The 24,611-nt window shown below is 45.0% G+C and overlaps 1 protein-coding gene across 1 annotated transcript in view; it reads right to left on the bottom strand.

Annotated features, from left to right (window-relative positions):
• Positions 1 to 14,961: 14,961 nt before the first annotated feature.
• SLC2A13 (solute carrier family 2 member 13) overlaps positions 14,962 to 24,611 on the bottom strand; it is a 160,837-nt gene continuing 151,187 nt past the window's right edge. Inside the window, exons 8-10 of the mRNA XM_086473937.1 lie at positions 16,602 to 16,723; positions 16,316 to 16,468; positions 14,962 to 15,188 (exon numbers count right to left, since the gene is read on the bottom strand). Coding sequence (XP_086330063.1) covers positions 14,962 to 15,188; positions 16,316 to 16,468; positions 16,602 to 16,723 — 502 coding nt within the window. The remainder of the gene's footprint in view (positions 15,189 to 16,315; positions 16,469 to 16,601; positions 16,724 to 24,611) is intronic.

Below are 24,611 nucleotides of genomic sequence, written 5' to 3' on the forward strand. Positions count from 1 at the left end.
TTGTTCACTTTAAATTATTATTAACTGTCTGCCTGTCTACTGCTGTCTCTAACTATGGCTTTCTGGAGCTATAAACCTTAGGAATTAGATCGGTTTCCCCACCATATAGCCACCACATAGTCTGTAGTTTGGGATTGACTTTGCTTCTCTTGAAGGTAGTGGAAAGGTTCCGTGTTGCTTCAAAACTTATTCAATGTGTCTCTTAGTTCAGAGCTATTGTCTGATTCTTACCCATTTTAACAGACAAACTAGCTTTGCCGTATGTTTGTACCAAATACAAAAGTGGAAAACAACAGAAAATGTACATCTGCATACATAGAGTAGAATGTCTTTTTAAAAGAACTAATTTTTAAAGAAATGCTTAGTTTTCCTTCCATAGCAGATCTATTGATTCATTCTCTGGCTGTTAATGCTGACAAACCTTTTGTGTGTTTCTGTATGTTACTTGCAGATCGAAAATCTGAAATGCTTTACTCTTCATTTCAGAATTTGTGTGAAGCTGCAAATGACAACAAATAAAAGTTTCTGATAATATTGTTTCTAGGTTATATTCTTTTCTGCTGGAAAAGTGCCTAGTAAAGGAAGACTCATTCTGTTACTGACATCTTCTGCTTATAGATCCACACACCTTTACTCGCATGTACACACCTGTAGGTGTTACACATATGTGTGTGCACGTGTGTCTACGGCTTTGAAAGTGTGTGCGCACGCGCTGGCGGGGACCCTGTTCATGACAAACTCGGCTTGGGCGAAAGCTGCGCTGGAGGCTACTCCTTAAACAGCGCAGGAGATGTGCTTTTATGAGGTGGATACGTTGTGCTTTCTCCCACTGTTAAAAGTTTCACTGCCCTTATTCCCACCAGGTCGGTTTCTTTAATTTCTACATTTTGTAATAAAAGGCTTTGCGGGTGAAGGGATGTGTGTCACCCAGCGCTGGTGAGACCTGTCACCACGGTTTGTCTCTGTTCTCATCATCAAACTAGCGGCCATGTTTTCTGCCAGCTTTTAGTTTTGAAGTGAGGGCCATTTTTAAAAGAATGCTCAACAGTTTGCAGGTTTACGGCTACACCATTTAAAAAACAGTGCCTCAGAAATTTCAGTGGACTTCTCTGCACTTGGAAGAAAAGAGCCTTGTCTTTCGTACAGATAAATCGCATCCACGGGAAGTGGTTTGCCCAGCCGGACTTCTGAAATGTAAAACTGTCATTTAGCCGATTCACTGCCTGCTTCCCAAGGCTTGGCATAAGCAGATTTTCATTTTTAGGTTGCCTCAAGTTATTGTCAAAGCGAGCTCCCTAGTCATCTTTTTGACCAAAACTGCAACGCTCATCTTCTTCACGGGAGCTATGATGTATCCGAAGGACAGCCACGATTTGCTGCAAGCTCCGCCGCTACGGGCGGTCTGTAGGGCGCAGCCGCTCGCTCAGCGTTACGAAGCCCGCTCGGATTGTGCCACCCCAGCAGCAGCCCGTGCTGGCCCCAGTTAGGACACCTCTAAGGCGGGCGCTTTCCCAGCACCCCCCGTGCCCGGTACGTACCTGTCACCCTTCCCAGTGCCCAGCCCCAGGGGCTCCCCACGGCCGAGGCCGCTCCGGCTCGCCCGGCCCGCCGGCCTCCTGCGATGGCTGCGGCAGAGGCGCGCGAATGGCGCGTCACAGCTGAAAGCTGCCGCAAAGCCTGCTCTGGACTGGGGGGCTGGTTAGACCGGCGGCGGTGAAATCGCCCCACGGGCGGAGAGTTCACTGGTGGCTGTGCTTGAGAGGTGCTGAAGTGACCCAGCCCCAGGGGACCTGCCGTTAACTTGCAATGGAAGTTGTGCTCCTGATTTCTGCGAGTGGCATCGTTGCTGCGACTTTTTAATTCAGTTTGGCTTTACGGGGGAGCGAGCTACCACGTTCAGGCAGATACCCCCGATCTGCAGAGGTAGCCGCTGAGCAGGACATGCTCCCAGTCTGCTCCCGTGAACCTATGGGACAGAGCGCAGGTCAGAACTGGGACAAGAGAGCTGTTTGCACCGTCTGGATGTATACGTGGGGGGTTTCAAATGAAGCAATACCTCTTTATTCTCTCTTCTATCTCATAATTTAGAGCCTTTCAGCAGGTATAGCTTATTTTCACCTCAGCCACTAATACAGAAGCTCTCAAAATCTGTCCGGTTCCAGCCAGATTTCAGCCTAGATTGCACCATTTACCAGTAAGGACTGAAATTACGCAGCTCAGTGCCAGACATGCATTTTTCTGACTGGCTGTACCTAAGAGCTGAATACATGTCTCTGATGCAATAATTCACCCTTGGGATATGTTAGGCACCATAGATAATCATGTTCCAAAGCCTTTGGATGAGAGCATTTAAATTCCAGTTACCTTATGATTTTTACCCGTAATGGCAAAGCGATCAGAAGAAAGTAAACTATCTTTGTAGTGGTATGTGTGCTGGCAATGATGATAAATAAGGCAGCGTGCTCTTTTTAGCCACTAGAGAAGTATTTTAAAGTATTTACGTTACTGTTATTGCATTAGAAGGGAATTGTGCATTCTCCTTATCACAGATCCAGTCTCCCTCTCTGCTCAGGTGCTTTCCTTTGCCTGATTTTTTTGGTGACTTTTGGGAAGAGCTGAGTTTGGTTTAATAGCAATCTCTACACTCTCAGTAGTAGCTTCAAATCATGCTTTCTTCAGCTGATACTTCAGCAGCCGATGCTATTAATCCACTGATATTTGTAACATACTGTGACAACTGTCATCCCACTATACACACCCAGTCACCACCAGCTTTCTCTGAGGCAACAGCATGGGCAGAGACGCTTCTTTTTCATCTGTGCTAATCTTCCTGGCAGTGTGCGAAGCCTCTGGGGAGGCCACAGAAATGTACGTTTTTAACTGTGTTTGGCAAGCGTCAATTATAGGTTGAGTTTTGTTGGGGAAAAGGACGTAAGGGCACTGTAATTAACCGAAAACCAGGAGCATTGGTTTAACAGTGGCGCTTTAGCATGCTTCTAAATGCAGATGGAAAGAAAGGCAAAGCCTCTCACTGAAAATGTTACCCTAAGCTTCAGTCAGCAGCAGTTTTAATATGCAGCTGGTAATCTTTTTTTTTTTTTTTTTTTTTTTCCCTATAAAATCAGCTCTAATTAGAGTAACTTGCAAGGTAAGATTTTCTGGGCAAGCAGTGACAGAAGTTTTGTTTCATTAATGGGGCAGTTGCTGGATATTATTATGCCAAGAGCCTCCACAAACTTTGTAGAAATCCTTATTTCATTTTCATGAAGGATTTTCACTGCGGGAAATGAGAAGCTTAAGTCTTCATCCAAGTGATTATTTCTCAGGTGGAAACTGTGAATTGACTTTTTAAGGGTTTCAGCAGACAGCAGATTCAGGAAGAACGAGGTTTCATGGAAAAAATATTCAGCTCTCTGCATCATCGGTTCCCACAAAAGTGAATGACTATTCTCACCGACAGCCTCTGATGGGTTACAGAGGTGACAGCCCCCATTACCCAAATCAGAGCTTATTCCTCCAGGGCTGGTGATACTGAACTCCAACAGGGTCTCATAACTCTGTGAGCAGAATACTAGACACCCTCTCACCTGGCCACACTGCTGTAAATTTGCACCCTACACCTTGATGGTGCTCGCTGTGGGCGCTGCAGCTCCCTGGATGTGAAAGCCAACGCAGACCAGCTTGCAGTGAGCTCCTGCGCAGCACGCGGATGGCTGCAGAGGATGCTGATACACCGGCTCCGTGTGAGGTGATGGGGAATTTTGGGCCTGCAAGAGGGCCACTGTATTTTTTAATAGAGCTGAGATATAAAACCTTTCCAAATCAACTGTTTGTGCACGCTTGCAGGGAGAGGGCTGTGATTTACAGCAGCTGCATCACACTCAGCGCACAGGGGCTGGCCTGGCCAAAGGACCCAGCGCTGGGGCTGATCACAGGACAAGCCAATACATCATATTGCAGAAGCTTGACTCTGTTCCCCAGGCTGGAGTCATTCTCAGGAAACAGGAGGTCTGTAAGGAGATTTGCTCCCCAGAGAAGCTGCGCTCCCTGCAAATGGATGAATTTTTGGAGAACCTGAGACCAGCGGAAGCTGGCTGGGATCTCTGAGCTTGGTGCTCCAGGCCACAGCCAGCCGCTCTCACCAGACACCCGGGCTGGGGATGGGGGGATAAACCGTGCCAGGTAGGTGACCCCATGGAAGCTGTGCCCGCTCACGGTGGCTGCTGCCGACGGAGGCAGCCGCTGCCTGCAGCAGGTTCCTCCCTGCGCTGTGAGCGAGGCGGGCGCTTGGGGCTGGAGGAAGGGGAGCTGGGAGTGCGTGAGGAACGGGGCTGGGTGCTGCTGCCTGCTCTGCCCCTTCCTCCTCGGAGCATGTCTCGTACCTCCGCTCACCCACGTTTCCCTGCAGCAATGAAGGGCAGCAGTGTTTCACCCCAACACCGGCTTGTCCCCAAGCGCCACAGCCACGGTGCCTCATCTGCAGCAGCGCCTCGGGGCGCAGGCACTGATTGCCCTCCCACCAGGGACCAGGGTGGGGATCCCAATGCCCTCAGTGTCTCCCTGTGAATTCCACCCACCATAATGAAACTTGACATACAGAGATAACGTAAAAGTTACGTCGGCTGGTACCAGGCTGGGGGTGGCTGTCATCCACCTCCCAGCTTAAAAAAACTTTGCTTGCTCTTGAATTTTTTTCCCATAATTTTTAGCAGCCCATGAAAGGAGAGAGGCAGGGACACCAGCACCAGCCCCAACGTAGCTCCGATACCACATGGTGCAGCTGCCTCCCCCTCTGCCCACAGCCAGCCTGGGGGCTATGGGTACCCCAAATGCCAGGGGAGAGCGTGGGGGAAGCCATGTAGCATCAGAGACCGGCTGTGACTGTGGTCACATCATGTGACAATCCAGTAACAGGGCACAGCGGTGTATCAGAATTCCTGGACAAAATGAAGGAGCTCATCAGGAGCAGTCAGACAGGGTTTGATGCCATCATGCTGTGAAAAGATTAAAATAAGCACCAATTTCACAGCAAGGCTTACTCCAAAGCACCACCTCCCAGCGGCGACTGGGCCACTGGCTGCAGGCCACAACTGCCACTTTGGGGATGGAGAAGTCATCTGGTGTTTGCAGGATGGCACGTTATGTGGCTGCCAACAACCTCCCCTTCCTCAACCACAGCGACGCTAAGTAACGCTGAGTGAAGGATTCAGGCAGACAACCTGAACATGGGACTTGGTGACAGCTGGCTGGGGACGCGGGGTCTCACCAGCCTCAGCTGTGGAAACGCCTTTGAGAAAAGGGAAAGGCTGCGGGGGTGGGAATGCAAATGCCACAGCACTGTCCAAAGGGCATGGTGAAACTGGAGGTATCTGGGGGTGACGATGAACTACACCAGTAACACAAAATCAGGGAGATGGTGAGGAGCAACACTGACAGAGGCTACGAGCAACTGATCAGCAATTGGGTCCATTTAAACAAAAAGGACTTGAATGTCCTCAAGCATGAGGGTGCCCTGTTAAGGAGAAGGGCAGGATGTGCCGGCAGAGCAGGGCTTGCCCTGCACCCGTGCCTTGCCGCCACGCATGACAGGTGAATGCAGCCGGGAACAGGGAGCCAGGTATGGGAACCAGGGGTAATTATCCTTCTATGTGGTCTCGATAGATTAAGCAGTGAACAAAGTGCAGTGCAGTAGCCAAGAAATGTAAACAAAAAATCACTAATTGAAGAACAAGTCTCTGAATATCTGAGACCCCAGAAAAAAAGCCACCTTTTAGAGAGAGATTTAGACCATTAAATCTGCTGATCAAAAGCAAAAACAGTTTCTGTGTAGAGGTGCCACTGCAGGGAGCAAATACAGGCACGAAAGGATTCCAGTGTGGTTGATCTACCACTGGGTGACAGTGCCCAGTACCTGTCCTCCTGCCCTCAGAGGGGAAGGAGGGGGACAGTGAGCAAGCCTCGCTGGTTTGCAGGCAGAGACATCCTGGCTCTCTCCTCACTTAGTGCCCAGTTGGCACGGAGGGACACGGAGGGACTGGTTCTGGAAAGCGACAGTGCATCCTGACCGGCTCAGGCATGGCAATCCATGCTGAGGTGCTCACGCAGAAGCTGCTGCACCCTCAGCCCAGTGCCCCTCTTCTGTCTCTGCTTCCCTCCACCCAGGACAGTTTGACTCTGTCCCCTGTCATCGTGCAGCAGGGGGGCAGAGGCACCACATCCCCACACTCTCGCCTCACTACCTGTCCCTCAGACCTTATGCTCTGCTTCCTTCCTCCGGCCCCTCCTAGGGATTTGCTCCTTGCTCTTTCTGCCCACGTTTCCTCGGCAACCTGATCCAGTCTCTGTTCCACATATCACCTTCATTTAGCGGGTGATTATTAAACCAGGAACTTTAGCTAATCCAGCCCCCTCTCCCCTCAAACTGCTTGTGCATCTCCAACCCCTTCCCCTGATGGGCCCCAAACCCCTCACTGCTCCTTCAGGTGTGGGCCTTCCCCACCTCTCCATCCCTTTTCCACCACCTTTGATGAAATTTAGGCAAGTGCATAAACTCTTTCCAACAGGGATGGGCATGTGGTTCACTGCTTTGCTGAAAGGGGGGGGCCTGAATTTTTCCTTCTCACATCTGAGCCCCGCCAAGGGACGTGCTCCTTGGCACCATTGTGCTGCAGCTTCTACTCCTTATACCATGCACAACACCTGCAGCCTTGTGCGGATCTGTTTACTCAACACAATCTTCTGAAGAATAATGCACATAATAGGGCTTGCTCAGAAGTTTTTAATTTCCCTGGCCCCATTTCTACTTGCAATAAAATGCCCCTAAGCCCACCCCGGGTGGTGACAGTCTTAACATCTTATAAGACTGTGGCAGGTCATTTCGGATGTGTGCTCCTCTTTCTTCTTTCGTACAGTATCCACCTCACTGCTTCACATAAGACACCCTGCTTTTCTTCTTGGCATTATGGATTCTAGTAGGGCTTTCATAGGATATCACAGTACCCAAAATCAGCATGTGCTAGCTAAGGCAGAGGTCTCACTTGTGTCAAGAACAGATGGATCCTTGTATCATCCTGAAACCCAGACCCAAAGATCTCCTATAAAACCATCTAACCAAACAAAACCTCCACTTCCCTCCGGAGGTCTTGGAAGAGGCTTGTTGTCTTTTTTTCTATCAAAATCAAGATGCAGAAAATATCTCCGGTAGTTCCACAGTTAACTCTCAAAAGGCAAAAGCTTTCCAAATTTCAGCTCTGTGCAGAGCTTCTCAATTAACTTCCCACACACGCATGGGTATGGGTGGGTCACGTATGTTACACAAGTGGCCGAAAACCTGCCCCGGAGACCAGCTAATGAACAGCCCCACGACGAGACTGGTGGAACTGCTTCTGTCAAATGCATGTGACTATTTCCCCACAGATTTCAGCTGGTTGTTCGGCGGGCTAAATGTATTCATCTCTCCATCAGAAGAGCTGAGATTCATTTTGGGAGAAGTGAATGTGCTGGAAGTGAAACTGCAGCAGCTGAAGAGCCCGAGTACGTTCCTGCAGGGAGCTCTGGGTGGGCAGGGGTGGCTGGAGGACGCCCGCTCAGGGGATGATCACCGGCAAGTCTCTTCAACCAGCCCAGCACAACTCAGCGGGGAGCACCAAGACCAGACAAAAAGGACTTTAGGACTTTTTTGTTTTTAAACTTACCTCTTAACTTCCCCACCTACTTCCTACAAACCGCACAGCCTTGAAAGCAGGCACTGTGTGCCACGCACAGAGCCAGGGCCGCGCAGCACCGCACGGATGACGTGGGTTTGGATGCAGCACCACCCAGCCTTGATGCCTGGGGGGCCTGGTGCTGAAAATGCTCACAAAGATTTGGGAGCAAGTACTGCTACTGCCCGCAGCTCAGTTCTGCAGATGGCAGAATCTGTTCGGCAGAAATCAATCCATCAGTAGTTGCCTTGTGATAGTAGCTGGAGCAGAGGGAAATGGGAGAACGCAAAAAAATGGAGTGTTTGACAGCAGAGCCACCAGCTTTTCATTATCCCACAAAGCTGCCATGTGGTTTTGGTGACAAGTCATCTGAACTGCAGCCACCCATCACCTTTACAAGCCCTATCAGCCAGAAACCTCACAATGTAACCTGTCAGCGTACCACGATCAGCTTCCTCCCTCCCCTGCCGGAGACAAGCACTGCCACAGACGCAGTTATGCTGAGCAGTCTCCTGCTGCCAGCATCTCCCCATCAGCTGCGACCTCTCTGCAGCCCGGACCAAACAGCTACAGCTCTGTCAGCGGCAATGCTGGGGCAGCAGAGCCAGGGCAGCCCCCAGCACAGCACAGCCGCAGCCATGCTGCTGCTCTTCGTTAATCATCAAACTGGTCTAAGCAATTTTCTTAATAAAACACACAGAGTTAGGACATTTCCCCATTAGAAAATAGCAACTTCTGCCCTTTCCCCAGTCGATAATGGAGTCTGAAGGTATAAATCGCTGTCACAAAACTGGTCTGTGTTTGGGCAGCAGATGCTGAACACCCGTGGAGGGGACAGCGGGACAGTCAGCAGCTCTGTGTAGCTGCATTCAGCTCTTCAAATAAATCCTTCAGGAAGGAAAGGACACTTGTCCGGTGTGCCATCATCACAGGAACGCTCTCTGGTTTGAAACATATCATATTAAGATCATATTCAAAGCTATTCCTACCTTTCTTGTTTTTCAGGCAAGCCCACGGGCTATTTTAGCTCATTTTGCTGAGCAACACAATGGTGCAACCCTAAAAGGCAACTCGAATACTCGAAAAAAGGAAACCTTGAGAAAGATTCTGTAATTAAGTATCTCACCTTTTATTTTGTTCATTTACACTTCTGGCACTGACAATTCTTTGAAGATATTTATTTTTATGTAAAGACCAAACTTCATTAAAGCAATCAGAACAGAAATCAATTAAATAATTTTACATCACTTAAGTTTCAGAAAATGTACAACACTTTCATACATTATAGGCTTGACTGGTTGCAAAAGGAAATGGCACACGTTTGACATGGTTAAGAAATAACTTGGACAACCCAACAATTAGTTTTGCCAAAACCTGTTTTGTACTGAATACCGTAACACGTGTCTAGGGATTATGGTGTGCCTGATGGCACCATGTGCATGTTACTATTCAGCAGTGAATTATTACTATCAATTTGGTCTCCAATAACCTCTCAAATATTCTACACAGAATTCGTCACAGAAAGAGCCAGTTAACAGTTTTGTAGGGGTGCGAGATTCACAATGGAAAGCGATGTGACTCGTGCCACTTCCCAGCGATGCCCTGGACCAGCAGGACACTGAGCACATGGAGGATATCAAGCATACGAATAATCAGATCGATTTCATGGGGACTACTCAAACACTTAAAATCGAGCAGACGGCAGGCGTGCACTAGGCAGGGCCTGCGGTGTAACGCAGCATCCCAGCACCACGAAACCATCTCGTTTCACACCTGCCGAGGATCCCAGTTTCTCCTGCAGAAGTCATGGTGATGGTCATACATTCAGTTCTCTCCAAAGTCTGTGCAACGTTTAAGGCAGCAAGAGAAATTTGCCTTTATTTTAACACTTCAGAAACTGCTATTTCCTTCAGAAATAGGTGGACAATATCCATAATTGATCAGTGTGCCCTTATTACATAAATGCAATGAAAGGCCAAACCAATTTTTCACAAACTGTATCTCAGAATCAGGGAATGTAACTGAATCGGAGTTGAAGCTTTACAATTACACGTGCCAGATCACTCACATGTAACATACCGTCTAGGGACAATGTGAAAAAGCAGGGATTTAGATGAAATCTGTATTCTTGAGGCCTGATGCTGGTTAAACTTCCCCTGGCATGAGTGAGCTCTACTGAAGCCGAGGAGTGAGCACCTCTGATGAGAGGTGTGAGTAAGATTAAAAACATGCCGCTGGTTCACACTAACAGGTCATTGTGGCTAAAGTCTATTCTCATATACAGAACTCTGGAACACTATTAACACTCATTTACAAAACACTACAGTGATGGTTATTGGCACATAAAAAACTCCTTCTCTATATGAAAACATACACAAAATAGATAAGAACTGCCATTTTTTTCAGACTTTTAAAATCTATATGTAGTTGCCTTTAAGGAGTTTTAACCCCCAGTATCACAAACAACAATATTTCTTTAACAATGTTCACCTAGATTTTACTGTGCTGACATTTGTAACACTGCCACAACCTAGACCACTTTGTGGATTATGCTTAACTGTACTGTACACAAGGCGATGAAGATCGATAGAAAACCACTAAGATTTTCGCACAAAAATGTGACTTGTTAAAATCCAGAGAACAACTGAGTCACTTTATAGGCAGCAGCTACATGTAAGCTGTAAATGTTACCCGCAATAAAAACACATTTTGCCATAAAGCACATATTGTGGCATTATCTGCTTCTGGCCTGGTACACAAAGCTCGATTTTCTTCCCAATGCAGAGGAATGGGTTTGGTTAGCTTGATTCTCTCAGAAAAAAAGTGCACGAATATCTTACTCTTTAAAGTGCTTTGCAGAACTGTCTGTTCTGCCTTGATTTCTACCCCAAGATCTCTCTGTGCTGTGAAGACTCTGCCTCCTTCTTGCGTAGTGACGTTCAGCTAACAAAGCCTCTTATACAAGTAAAATTTCAAGACGACCATGTTAGAAGAGCGCTGATGCTGAGAAGTAGAAAGCTGGGTATAAGGCTGAGAAGTAGAGGGTCTATCTTTTGTTAGCCCACTGCGTGCCTGTGGGACTGCACCCAACACCCTCACGGCTGAAGGAAAGACCTTTGCTCAGGTCCTGCAGCAGCCCCTGAAAGTCAGAACTTCTCCCTGGTGCTCAGCCCGGGTGACTGAAAAGGGCAAAAGAGATTTCACCAAGGAAAAAAGTACTAGCTTTGCAAACTCTGTTGCCACGTTCTCACCTCCGCGTAGGCATGGGAGAGGAGCACTTGTGTGCTTCTGCCCGCTTAGTCTGCCAGCCCCTCCGTTCCCATCCACAGTCCCTTGGTCCCACCGTTCTTCTGCCACATGGGAGACAAGTCAGAGCCTGCTTCTTTTGGCTGCTACACCCCTCTCTACCGAAACATGACTTCAGGGGGCTTTTGATGCATCATGTCTTTCTTCTGCCCTCCCAACCCCAACTCCTACACCAGTGAAATGCTGCATGTACCAATTCATGCAAAAACAAGCTGGCATTGGAACAATGACCCTTGGGATGTACCCTCTCTTGTCCTCAAATTTCTGATAGGGTTGTCACTGCAACTCACAAGGTAGCAAAGTTTACGAGAGCGATCTGTCTAAGGTGCATGTGTAGCAACACAGCTTCAGCCCTCCGAGTGAGTCCTGGGGCCTTGCTTTGTTTCTGTGTCTGTTTTCAAAACAGGTTTTCTCCCCTTGTCAAAAGATGATTTTGATCAACAAAGTCACAAGAAGAAGGAACAAGTGGCAAAGTATCTCAACCCCCCCCCTCCTCCCCAATACTTTTGAATTTCAACATGGTGAACAAACTACTATATGTAAACTAATGTGAATTAAATTTTAAAAAGATTAAAAATGCATCAGGACTTGTTTCTTTTATACTTGCTGTTAGATCACGACATGTAGAGTCAGTAGATTAATCAGAATTAAAGTATTCCAAATTGTTGCGTATAATCAATACGCCCAACTCTACCAGCAGTACTACTCTAGCATTCCTGATGCACAGAATACCTGAATTGTGTGCAGTTCTTGTGAAGAAACACTTTCACATCTTCTGCAGAAAGCTTTCAATTAAACCATATTGTGCTTAGACATACGATTTATGCTACTTCATAAATTAAAAACCTGTCATAAGAAATTTTTCAGCTACACCATTTTTTTATTCTTTTATCTGGAATGTTACTAAGTTTACCTTTAGCAAAAATCTCTTAAAACTTAAAATATGCACAAATATAAAAAATCTTTGCAAAATAGAAACATTTATTTAATTTTCTTCATACACTATAAATGTTCACAGATTCTAAAAATAAAACCCTAATTAATTTCAAGTATTTGATCTCATTTTTATTACACATGATGCTTGGTACTAGGTTCAGTGTTTCTAAGGTATGGAATGTTCTCTTGGTGTAAAGCAACCCTAAAAGGAAGACTTAAACCCAGCTCTCTGCGGGTGGGAAAGGAGGAGTGACAATAAAGAAGATGATATATTTTGCACCCTCATAGCCAGTAGCAACGATGAACAAAATGCACGTGTTTCAACTGTTTTGCCTCGAGAAAAAGGGCACGGGATGCAAACCTTCAGAAAACTGCTCTCAGTAAGATCGATCTCGTTGTGTGAGAAAACGAGCCCAGTGCAGTAGGCAGCTGAGCGCCGCTTTGGAGAACGTCCGTGAAACAAGGCTGGCACAGAGGGATGGTCTGCTGCTGCTAAAGAGCCCCAGCACTGCCTGCAAAACAGAAGAGGCTGATCTTGTGACAGCGACCTTTCCAGTCACGTTGCTTTGGTTATGCCCAATAAATGCAGCGTTTTCCTCTACCTGTGGACACAAGTGCATGAAGCACGGACACCGTGCCGCCGCTGGGACACCCTCCCTGGCGTACACCCTGCTCCAGCAAAACACACCAAGCACAACACGTTCACAGGTGTAACGGTGAGCGTGGGCTTATGCTTTTGGGGGGATCAGAGCCGTAAGTCCCTATTCTGAAAAGTCAGTGAATACCTAATTAAACCTACCTCTAGATGGATACCACGTACGCACAGGTTGGGTGCTATACACCTATTCACACGCTGTTCTGGATGACAAAACTCTTCCAAATGAGGGTCTTCAAGCGCCCATTTTTTGCTTTCAGGAAGAAACCAATTTTCCCCTAAAACTATTTTGTTCTCATCTGTGCCAAGCATCCCTTTTTCTCATTTCAGGCACTGCACCTTCAGTGAAGGCTTCAAAGAGGTGACAGCCTAACGGAGACATCCCGCAGCGAGTGCGTTTGTAGATAGGTCTGGAGACCCGAGCACTTTCAACAGCTCGTGCTTTCAAGCATAAAAATATTGTGCGCTTACAGGGGAGGCAAGATGGAAGGCGTGAGAATCCAGCCCTCCCACCACGCAGGGAGATGTTCAAGGCGGAGCCACTCTTCACAATGATTCGTTTGAAATTCCCTTTGTCCACTACGCTTTCCCCTTTTAGCCCCAGCCAAGTCACAGAAGGATGCTTCAAAATGTTTTCTTTCCAAAAACATTTCTTTGATTAAAGTAGTAGAAGAGAAAATAATGCAAAATACACCCCATCACTGAAGGTCAGTAATTGGAGAGTAAGAACTCCACCCATAGAAGATCAGATGACATAATGTCAGACTTCTTTAAAACAACGAAACCCCACCTTATCCAATAAAAATAATTTAGTACAAATGTCCAGTAATCCTACATTCAAAACACTTTTCAACCCAAGAAAAGCCCACAAAGCAAATCTTTAAGAGCTAATGAACCCAACAACTTCTTTGATCTTTACTCAATGAAAAATAAATGTATTTTTACCAAATAAATGGGGGGCAGCCCACAGGCAGAGGAGATTTTCCACATTCTTTCATGAAGCAAGTGTTTCAAAGATAAGAATTTGAATTGCTGATGCTTTCAAACTCGTATCTCTGATGACTTCAAGCAGTGAGGACAGGGCAAGAAAAAAACCGTAATATTTTTATGTAGCTGCACAAAATTCAATTTGCCAAGGCAAGCAATCATGGCAGGTGAATAAAATACCATTCATATTTTCATTACCATGCTAAAGGCAGCCAAGCTGATTTTTGTGCCTGACATTTTCTTGATAATTTTGCAATGCTTCGGTAAGGCAATTAATATGAGATGTGGGCTTCTGCCCTTTGCTAATATTTCTCTTTAGATCCAGCAAGACACTGGTTGACTAAGGGCATTTGAAGGAAAAATGTGATGGGATTCATTTACTCCGCACATACGAAGAGAAACTGAAGGCAATACGATCATTCATGAGCAAAAGGCGCAGGAGGGACGACCACTGTGCATTTAGCAGCACAAAACCTCTCCCCTCCTTTTCTTTCTTTTAGCTAATGATATTTTGTGGTCAAAACTTGGCACGAACCCAAACATTCAAATGCAAAAAAGGATTTTCCCAACTAACTGAAGCCTCTACATTGTACCTAGCAGTATGTACCAGTTCATTTTTACATGAGGCCACACGCTTAGTCCGGTTTTCCTGCTGTTAGTTCATTAATTTTGGCAGTTTCTCTCACAAACACGTACTCAAGAGCAGCAGTGGCTAGACAGCCTGGTGTAACACAGACGTACACCACCCTAGTGAACCTCCACCCAGGTGACTATGGCTCTTTACTTGCTATCTCATATAAATTGAAATGGAAATTCTCTTAGGGTAAATTTGGGAAAGGTTCCCTCTGATAGATATAGCAGATACTTGTATTTTCCTAATCAGTTAAACCTTTTTAAATGCTTGCCGTTACAGCACCTTATGCATTCATCATTTGTTGCATTGCAGAGCAGAGCTATTTGCTAGGCTGCTACAGGATGGGGATCCGACAGATGCCGGCTGCTTTCTGATTAGCTACCCTATTATTTTATCTTTTGTCAGTATTGAAGATAAGGACAACCACTAAGCATCTAGGACAGCCTTTCTGTATTCACCTGGTACCCTACCAGATACTTCAGGGTGGTGCAGTGTCGCACACACTTGGTGAATTCACATAATCGTGGAATTCAATCTCTTTTGGAAGCCATTGCTTTTAGTTATCAAGAAAACACTAGCATATTGAATTTCCTCCCCAATGGAGCATTTTTGAACATGAAGGCATTTCTAACTAGACAGTAGAAAGGAGAACCAGACCAGAAGCAGGGCAGTGAGGTCATCAGAGAGCTGCTTTTCTCCCAGAAGGCTTTTAAATGATTAAATACATCAGCAGCTGAAAATTATTCCACATCAGAAGCATCATTGTCAGAAAGATGGTAATTACTTCCCTTCACCCGAATATACTCGATATACCTCCCTTCATCAGAATCTGACATACCACACGTACATAGCCTGTTTTCAAACAAAGATTCGATTTCCTCTAGTTTTTTCCCTTTAGTCTCAGGAAGGCAGCCGTAGATGAACGCCAGTCCCAAAGCAGCAAACCCCGCGTAGAGGAAGAAGGCTCCTGCAACGTAAAACAACACGCACAGTTGGTTACAGAAGTCCCTGTCCCTTCCCTGCTCCCGAGCAGAGGGAGCGGCAGGAGCAGCAAGCTGCAGCTATCAAAGCAGCGCGTAAAAGCCATGGCTGGAGCGGCACCATTAAAACAACACGCTGCGGGGCCGTGGGTGAAGAAGAAGGCTGCTCTCCTGAATCGCTCCACGACGGAGTAAATTAACAAAAGCAATTTCATTTCATGTGGAAGATAACACACATATTTTTCAGACAAGTCATTCTGCTGTTAAAATAAACAGCAGTTAAATGGTTGCAGACCCAATAAAAAAAACAGATATGAAAGGCAAGATCTTTCTCAGTTTACCTTACCAGTGAAGGACACAGTAAGACAACCCCCCCGAATGACAAACTTCAGCAAAAAAGAAACAGTCAAGATTAAAACAATGCCTGTGACTCTTATACCTAATTATTATTTAAAAGTCCTCTGTGGAGGCAATTAGCAGTAAGAAAGAGCTCGTTCTCCCTGCCACCCACCTTACCTAGGGGGGCAGAGAAGTTACCAAAGGACCAACAAACATTCACCTGCCATGTGTTTCTAGACTGATGACTCAAAGGAATGACAAGTAGAGCTGAAAGGCTCTGTACTAGTAATGATGTGAAGGTCACATCAACTCCCTAACAGCTTAATGTAATTTAAATGACTTGTACTGGAGTGGCTGAGCAGTAACCTGGCAAACTCTCCGCAGGCTCCAGCAGACAGGGAGTGGGGCAGTAGCATCTTACACAACTACTTCTGCAAGGACCATCTGACATCGGCCTTGGATGCCATCATAAACTGGAAAATTGCAGGTGCTGTCATCTTAAGTGGGAATCAGCATATTTCCTTAAGTCAGAAGTGTTTTTTTGCCAGCTTCCCTGTTTTAATCAACTGTCTTAAGTTCTCAGTTAGGGACGGAAAGAAATGTTTCTTATGAAAGCTGGACCAAACTCTGGGATGCAGGCGGGTTGTGTCAGGTCCATAGTCTTACTAAGCCATGGTGGGTTGAGAATCCACAACATTTCATAGCAAAACCGAGTGACCCAGAATCAGTAGAGCACCTATGCGCCCACGATAGCACTGCATGCACAGTTTCTTACCGTAGTACGTCAGATATTGGGCTGTATGCAGAAATGTCAGTGACACGAGCACATTGAAAACCCAGTTGACTCCAGAGGAACAAGCGTTTCCTGTACTTCTAGCCCAAAGTGGGTAAATTTCAGAATTGACAGTCCATGGCATAGGACCCATCCCTAAGAAGTAGGAAAAAAGATGAATCTCAGTTTAACAGCTGGACTCAAAAGCAAATTTAACATGTAGCCTCACTATTTGACATTTTACCTTCAAGATTTTTTAACCTGCAGGCGAAAACAAACATTTGCTTACCAGGTGCAAAGAAAACCAAGTATAAAATAAGGCCCAGAAGTGCTGTCCAAGAGTATGGAGTGGGGCAGAAATTGTATGCCCAAAATAAATCTTCCTTTTTGAATACTGTTTCATTTGAACACCTGAAAAATAACAAAACCCGCCATATTAAAGAATCTTCAGGGAAATGGGTGACATCTCAATATAAACATGGCACGTAATATCTTATAAAAAGCTGACAAATGTACGATTAAGCTGAAGAAAATTCATCCCTGTTAATGATAATTATCAAGATCATCGAGCCAAGCCCTACATTCAGAAACATGCTTTTTCCCAAGCCCGGTCTCAGGAAGAGTAACCAGCAGAACATTTCTGAATTTAAACATTTGCCTTATATCTACAGATCTACTTCAAATGCCTAGTCTTTACTACGCAAGTGGTCACACCAAAGCCAACAAGACCATTCACATGAGTATCACACAGTGCACAAAGAGCTGCAGCAGCAGGACTTCGAGCTAAAGATGCTGCACGCAAGGATTTAAGGTCAAATGGAAGTTAGTCCTTATGTCATTGATGACCTAAGTATATGCTGCACACTTTGGGTGTAATCAGTAATGCCTATGGAGTGTGCCAAGGTCAAGTGAAGTTATAAGGAAGAGGCATATACTTCTTTTCTACACAGTGAAATAATTTAGAAGAAAGTAGCATTTCTAATCAGACAGTAAAAATAAGAATCAGAGCAGAGAAAAACCATGCCTGAGCTACTGAAAGTGTCTCTATTCCAAGGGCGATGTGGAAATTACATCTTTCAAGGAGTAAGCATAAAATCAGGTATTTCCATCTGACTGCCACCATTATAATATATTTTAAAGGAATACTGGCAACTTTTTTTTTAAATGAGCATTTGTTTAAAGGGACAAGTCATAACTGTAACTAGAGAAACTTTTCAGCTGCAACCACATCAATTGCCACAGTTGAAAAACCATGTACTTTTAAGGGAGAAGACTTAGGCAGGCACCACCCTTTCATAGGCAAACAACGGTATTTACTTGAAGAGAAGAAACCACAGAGAGCTGAACATCTGTCGGGGTTACCATTTCCAGATCAGCTGAGCGCTTACGTGAAGGATAAGACCCTCTTGACAGTAGGAAAACCAAGATGCCCGCGACAGGCGACAGCTGGGCAATGAGTGGTGAGATGGCAGAGCAACAGACACCCTGAAATCGTTCAGAGGACCTACCACCATTGCAGTTGGCTTTCAAAAGCAAATTCCAACAAAACAGTTCTCAAACTTTTCTGTTAAGAAATGACCAGTCAGCCCCAAGTTGAACAGGAATGTGCTCAGCACGAGTGGCCAACCCACCACCACTCCTGGGGCAGAAATCTTCCTTACGTTGGCAGGGAGGTACCAACAGGACAACATTTAGAGGAGGATATCACTGCGAAGTCCCAAACCCAGTTTCAGGACAGCTGGAAATCCAAAGTTCAAATACATTTAAAAGAGAGAGGTTAACTCAACAAATACTGGAAAAACACACGCCTGAAACACCAGCCAAACCCCAACGCTGCCTTAATGGCAGTAAGCTGTAAGATGTGCAGTTCCCCCTTGCACTTGAGCAGCACCTGAGCGAGTGCAGCCAGCGCTCCCCAGAGAAACGCCGAGCCCCGGGCGTGCTGCGGGCGAAGCAGGCAGCGCCTGTACCTTTCCGCCCTGCCGCAGCCCTGCCTTGTCGTGCTCCCTCGGAAAGCCCATCTCACCCAGTGCATGCAGATTCACTTTCAGCCTTGAGGTGTAAAACACACAGCAAACAGGCCAGCTCAACATCCCTCTCAAGATACGTCCCTCGTGCCTGGATACAACAGGCTTGTAGCCTCAGCCCCTGTCTGGCCACTGGAGCACCTATCCATGTAAGATACCTGCAGCTTCTACGACAGAGATTTTTCACCTTCTCTCAGCCAAAAGTACTGCTGCCATCCTTGTCACTTCTTCATCTTGCTTCTAAGCATCGCCCCAGGTTCCTCCTTCTGTCACTTTGCTCTGTTATGGCTCAGCTCAGCATTTCCTTTTATGTCATGAGCATGAGAGACAGATCATTCCCTGTCAGTGTCCACCTTGATGCTTCCCTACTGCTCTACACACTCCTTACCATGTGCAGATCAAATCAGGTTTGAGCTATGTCCCAGGTACAAGACATACAGCAGACTGAAATGTGTTGGAGAACTATCCATATATTTTAACTGGCTGTTCCTTACACGTTAAGGAAAACGGCGTTTGGACGAATAATTACTGACCACCTGGTGACCCCGTTGCCACCTCCTGCTCAGCCCCGTGTAGCTGCCCGCTCTGCATCTGCGCCGCTGTGAGATGACAGGATTGCTCAGTTTCACACCACTTCACCCACACCACTTCCGCTTCTTTCGCTGTTACTCTAATTTCATTTGCAGGTGTTCGGTAATGAATACAAGCTGATGAGCATTTTAAAACATCTTAATGCTGAGACTCGTTTCTCCATTCTGCCCAGCCAGATCGGCAGCTCCTCAGAGAGGAGCCTCACGCTTTCTCTCGAGCGCTACTGTAAACAAAGATGTACTTGGTTTATTATCTTGCATCCGTCTCCATCAGCGCCAACCAACCTGCTGATTCATACAGACACAACCGCCGGGAGGTCTGGATTTTTCCTTCCCCTACCATCTTTCCCCAGATGTGTCCTACTTTTGACAGAGTGGAACACAAATGATACAAGGGAAAAACAGATGTCTCCAAAGCCTCCTATGGCTGAACCCACTCATCTATTCTCCGCTGTCTGCCCGTAACGGAGAGGAAATTCTGTTGCAAAAAAGCAGATTCAATGCACTGAAACAGGAAAAATAGCACTCGAGACTAGATTTAACAGAAACCTTGCAGTAATAAGCTCTGCTTTGCTAAGCCTTCAGTAGTAAACCAGCATGGTACACAGAGTAAAAGCAGAGATATCTGCATTTGCTGGAGTCTTGCAATGGTGGGAACATCCAAAAATAACACTCCTTCAGGGCTGGGGATTTGTTCAAGCTCTGTTACTGTGCTAATTCTACCGCTATACTACTATTCTATTTTGCTGAAGAATATATTAATAATTACTGTATAATGGACTACCAGATAAAATTCTGAATTTTTTCCTGCACAAAAGGAGCATCTATGATGGAAAGTGGATAAGCAACTACCCATCACTTCACAAACTGAAATGCAAAGAGGAAAACGCCCTGTAAACAGCTTACAAGTGAAATGATGCAGTCGGGTACCAGTGCAAAGTTCATAAATACCAGCATGCTGGGTAATAGTCATATCAGTATAAACAGTGAGGACACACCACATCATTTCCTCTAAAATTACTGCCAAAGTGAAAACATGATAGGGCTACACTGAAAATCTTGACCACGGACTTCTTTCATTACATATTTTCCACAGATAATTTAGGATGCACATCTGTTCTAATTAGTGAAAACCCGACCTTCCAGCAATTGACGCGAACAATTCGACTGACTGGAAATAAATCAGAACAGCAGTAGATTTCTAAATTATGGGCATCATATGGTTGGTTTCACAACCACAGAACCCATCCTTTATCAGATATGGTCTGCAGTTCAGAAGATCTAAATAAAGCTTTGCTCCCCACCTCCTTAAATTACCTTCATATGGCACGTAAAAGAAGATAAGAGAAGTGTGGGTGGTCTAGAATGTTATTGTTAATAACAAGAGGGTGAAACAGGATACGACCATTTTCTTCATAATCAATCCAAATTTTCCTAATACTTGCACCAATTTGGCTGTAGAATAATTCTCAAGTGCAACACTGAAAACCACAGGTAGAGAAGTGGCTGGGCAGTACATAGTACAGGCAAGTGAGCACAGCACAAGAGAGAGACCCAGGCTGATTTTCTTCTCAAATTTCCATTAATTTTTGCTTTGCTGTAGAGTGAGGACTGTAGCCCTAAAGATATGGCTTTTGTGGGAATTAAATGTTTCATTCTGAACAGTTCATATATTCTTAATATGAAAGCTGCTGACTTCTCCTTGTCTTTTAAGCCCTTCAGAAGCATCTTAAATGGATTTAGATCAAACGTCTTAAAAGGTCAAAATTCAAATCAAATCAGGCTAAGGAAATAAATTACTTCTAAAGAAAATCACTAATGTGATCATTCATCTCTTTAAAATGCTTGTTAGAACAGGCATATTTCAAAATTACACATTCTGCTCCGAGACAAACTTTAACATCAGGTGCTGATTGTACAGAAAGATTTTAGAACTAATTCACGGTTCCACTAATCCTGCGTCTCTTTGTTCTAACAAGAGTAAAACTACTTAAAGACTGCTCTTATGCCAGATTTTTGTGTCTGGGTTATAAGGATGATGAAAATCTACAATTTACCAACTTAGTCTCCTGTGTAATATATCGGATTTAAAAAAATCTCCTTTAAAGAGATTTTTAAATCTGCTGTGTAGAGTGCTGACTTTTATATCATGCCAATCCAACCGAACAGCATATATTTATGCCAAGCTTGTTGATTCTGTTCACCAGAAGCCTGGGCATGGAAAGAACAGAGGACCAGACAGACATAATTTAGAGTATCTGCTGTTTGGACTGAGAAAGATTTTTGTGGAAGATGCTTGGGAACAACTAAGATTATTTATCCACAAGCAATTACCCATCCTGTGGAAGAATCTGGACCTTGACATTTGAGTTCTCAGAACTTCAAGCCCCTCTTTTTTCTGCTAAAGATATTTAATTGTCTCAACAGACCCCTATCTATCTTTAAACTACTTAAAGAACAGAATTTAGCATGTAGTAGATCAACTGTGTAATAATTTAGTGGTACTCAGACATGTAACTACGGAAAACTATGGAAACTGTCTCTACCCTATCCATGAAGTGGCCTCTCTAATCCACCCAAATACATTCAAAATACATTAGCACAACCATAGAAACCAGTGAAACCGTACGGTTTCACTATAAATCAGTATATTCTGATTTAAAGAAAAACTTCTGCTCCTTTCAGTGCTTAGTTTTTTATATATACATATGGTAAGATGCTATCTGAAGTACCGAGCAAAGCATAACTCTTTCCTGAAGGCGAACAGGTTAATTTAAACCTGACTGATGTCTGAATCAACACTTCCTAAGCTTTCTTACAGTTTCCTAGCTACTGGCTTCTGTGCCTCAGAGAAGATGTACTGTAGCTCCACGCCTCTCTGGAGAAGTCTGCATCTACGGCTTTGACTTTGTAGTTTACATGGAGAAATAACTCATCCATTAAACCAGATGTTGCTAAAAATATGCAGATGAAGCTTCTTATGCCAGATGATGGCAACTGAAACAGAAAAGAACAAACAGATGCAGCCTTGAAAAAATGTAACCGTAAAATTTCATGGTATTCAGCTAGATAGTCCTTAACTTTCATTACATAAAAATACCAGCTACGTTTTGGGACACTCATTGAAGCCTTTTGCTATAACTGGCAAAGAGTTTTTAAAATATTAGCACGCACTTCAAAAACTTGCAAAAATAGTTTAGTTCACAGCAAGAAAGCAAATGGCACCTCAGCAGATTGCTGATGCATTTGCACATGACTGAAAAGCAGTCTTTATCATGCTGAGGCCCCCTGCTATAGGATCTATCCGTTATACCTATAGAGCTGTGGATGATATCCTGCACAAAGAACAGAAACCAGGACACTTTAACGGATAACAGCTATAGTAAATGCCGTCGTCCAAAATACTTCAAAAAATCTTAAACTAAAAACACAGAGCCAGTTCCTTTCTCTGTGCAACGCTTTCTTTGCCAAGTAAGTTTAGTGGCAGCTACTAGGGCTAGAACAATACCAACAGGAAAATTCTTCTCCTCAAGCTGAATGCCTGGCACTTCATACTCTGCATCTGGGAAACTGAAAGCACATATTCAAAGATACATTAAAAAAAAACCAACCCACAAACCCAGAAGCTTGGTTGCTTTGCCCATTACAGAGCCAAAGAGTTTAGAGTGGTGCAGGGTAAGAACTGAATTTCTAATAAGGTTTTACATTTAAATCAGCATTTCTTACAGATCTGCAGCACATAACATATATAGAAATAACTGTCAATTATTCACACCGAGCATCTTTTCCCTTAATGACTGTTATCTTCTGATCCTTCTTTTATCTTCTTTCTTACAAAAGAAACAGACTGCTAAAATCTCCTAAAATCAAATCACAAGGAATATTTCACTACAGCTCATATACATTATTAAATTAAAAAATTACTTAATGTTTCATTTGCCCAAGTAGAAGACCTTACTGAAATAATTACTTCACAGAAATACCTATTTCTAAGACATAACTGCCTTCCATCATGCTTAGACAAGTGTGCTCTTCGCTGGGTAAACAACCAGCTGGATGGCAGGGTCCAAAGAGTTGCAGTGAATGGAGTTAAATCCAGTTGGCAGCTGGTCACAAGTGGTGTTCGCCAGGGCTCAGTACTGGAGCCAGTTCTGTTTAATATCGTTATCAATGATCGGGATGAGGGGATCAAGTGCACCTGCAGTAAGGTTGCAGATGACACCAAGTTGGGCGGGAGTGTTGATGTGGTTGAGGGTAGGAAGGCTCTGCAGAGGGATCTGGACAGGCTGGAACAATGGGCCGAGGCCAATGTTATGAGGTTCAACAACGCCAAGTGCCGGGTCCTGCACCTGGGTCACAACAACCCCACGCAGCGCTACAGGCTTGGGGATGAGAGGCTGGAAAGATCCCGGTGGAAAATGACCTGCGGGTGCTGGCTGACAGCCGGCTGAACATGAGCCAGCAGTGTGCCCAGGTGGCCAAGGTGGCCAACAGCGTCCTGGCCTGTATCAGATATGGCCAGCAGGAGTAGGGAGGTGATCGTGCCCCTGTACTGGGCACGGGTGAGGCCACACCTCAAACACTGTGTGCAGTTTTGGGCCCCTCACTACAAGAAGGACATTGAGGTGCTGGAGCGTGTCCAGAGAAGGGCAACGAAGCTGGTGAAGGGTCTGGAGAACAGGTCTTCTGGGGAGTGTCTGAGGGAACTGGGGTTGTTTAGTCTGAAGAAGAGGAGGCTGAGGGGAGCCCTTATTGCTCTCTCCAACTACCTGAAAGGAGGTTGTAGTGAGGTGGGTGTTGGTTTCTTCTCCCAAGTAACAAGCGATAGAACCAGAGGAAATGGCCTCAAGTTGTGCCAGGGGAGGTTTAGATTGGACACTAGGAAAAATTTCTTCACTGAAAGGGCTGTTAAGCATTGGAACAGGCTGCCCAGGGAAGTGGTGGAGTCACCATCCCTGCAGGTATTTAGAAGATGTGTAGATGTGGTGCTTAGGGACATGGTTTAGTGGTGGGCTTGACACTGTTAGGTTTACAGTTGGACTCAAGGATCTTAAAGGTCTTTTCCAACCTAAATGATTCTATGATTCTCCATCATGTCAGAACGCACACCTGCATGAGACTTAGTACACTCTTCTGATTTACCTCTGTTCCCAGGTACCTGGTCACAGATGAACATAATTTTTTTTTTTTACATTATTTTTTATTTAGCTAAAAATCTTTATAGAATGTTTGAATTCAAACACTTGCATTCTCCCACATGGAGAAATTTCAGCTTTGCAACTGCATCTGAATTTGCCCAGTAAATTCAGAGTGCTGGAGCTGTTACTCAATTTGAATAGACCGAGGAATAGTCTACTAAATGACTGAAAACAGGAGCAATTTTTCCCCATGACAAATAGTTGTCCAATATTAATCACAGCAAAGGGGTTCTTAACTGTTTGCCTTTCTGGATGTTTCAGTATTTTTGTAACCACATATTAGCGGATTCTGAAGGGTGGACAACATAGTTGCTGTGTCTCTTGCCAAAGGATGAAGCTCAGCTCTCTGAGAGTGCCAGTTAGGACATTCATTAGCTGTGGGTCTGAGCAAACAGCTTTCATGTGATTAGCTAACTTTAATCTCCTGATGAAAGAAGTTCATTTTTCCATTTGTTTCTGGACTGAAGGTTCTCCTTCATATTGC

This window comes from Leptosomus discolor, chromosome 1 (assembly GCF_034619465.1).
Source record: "Leptosomus discolor isolate bLepDis1 chromosome 1, bLepDis1.hap2, whole genome shotgun sequence".
NCBI lineage: Eukaryota > Metazoa > Chordata > Aves > Leptosomiformes > Leptosomidae > Leptosomus > Leptosomus discolor.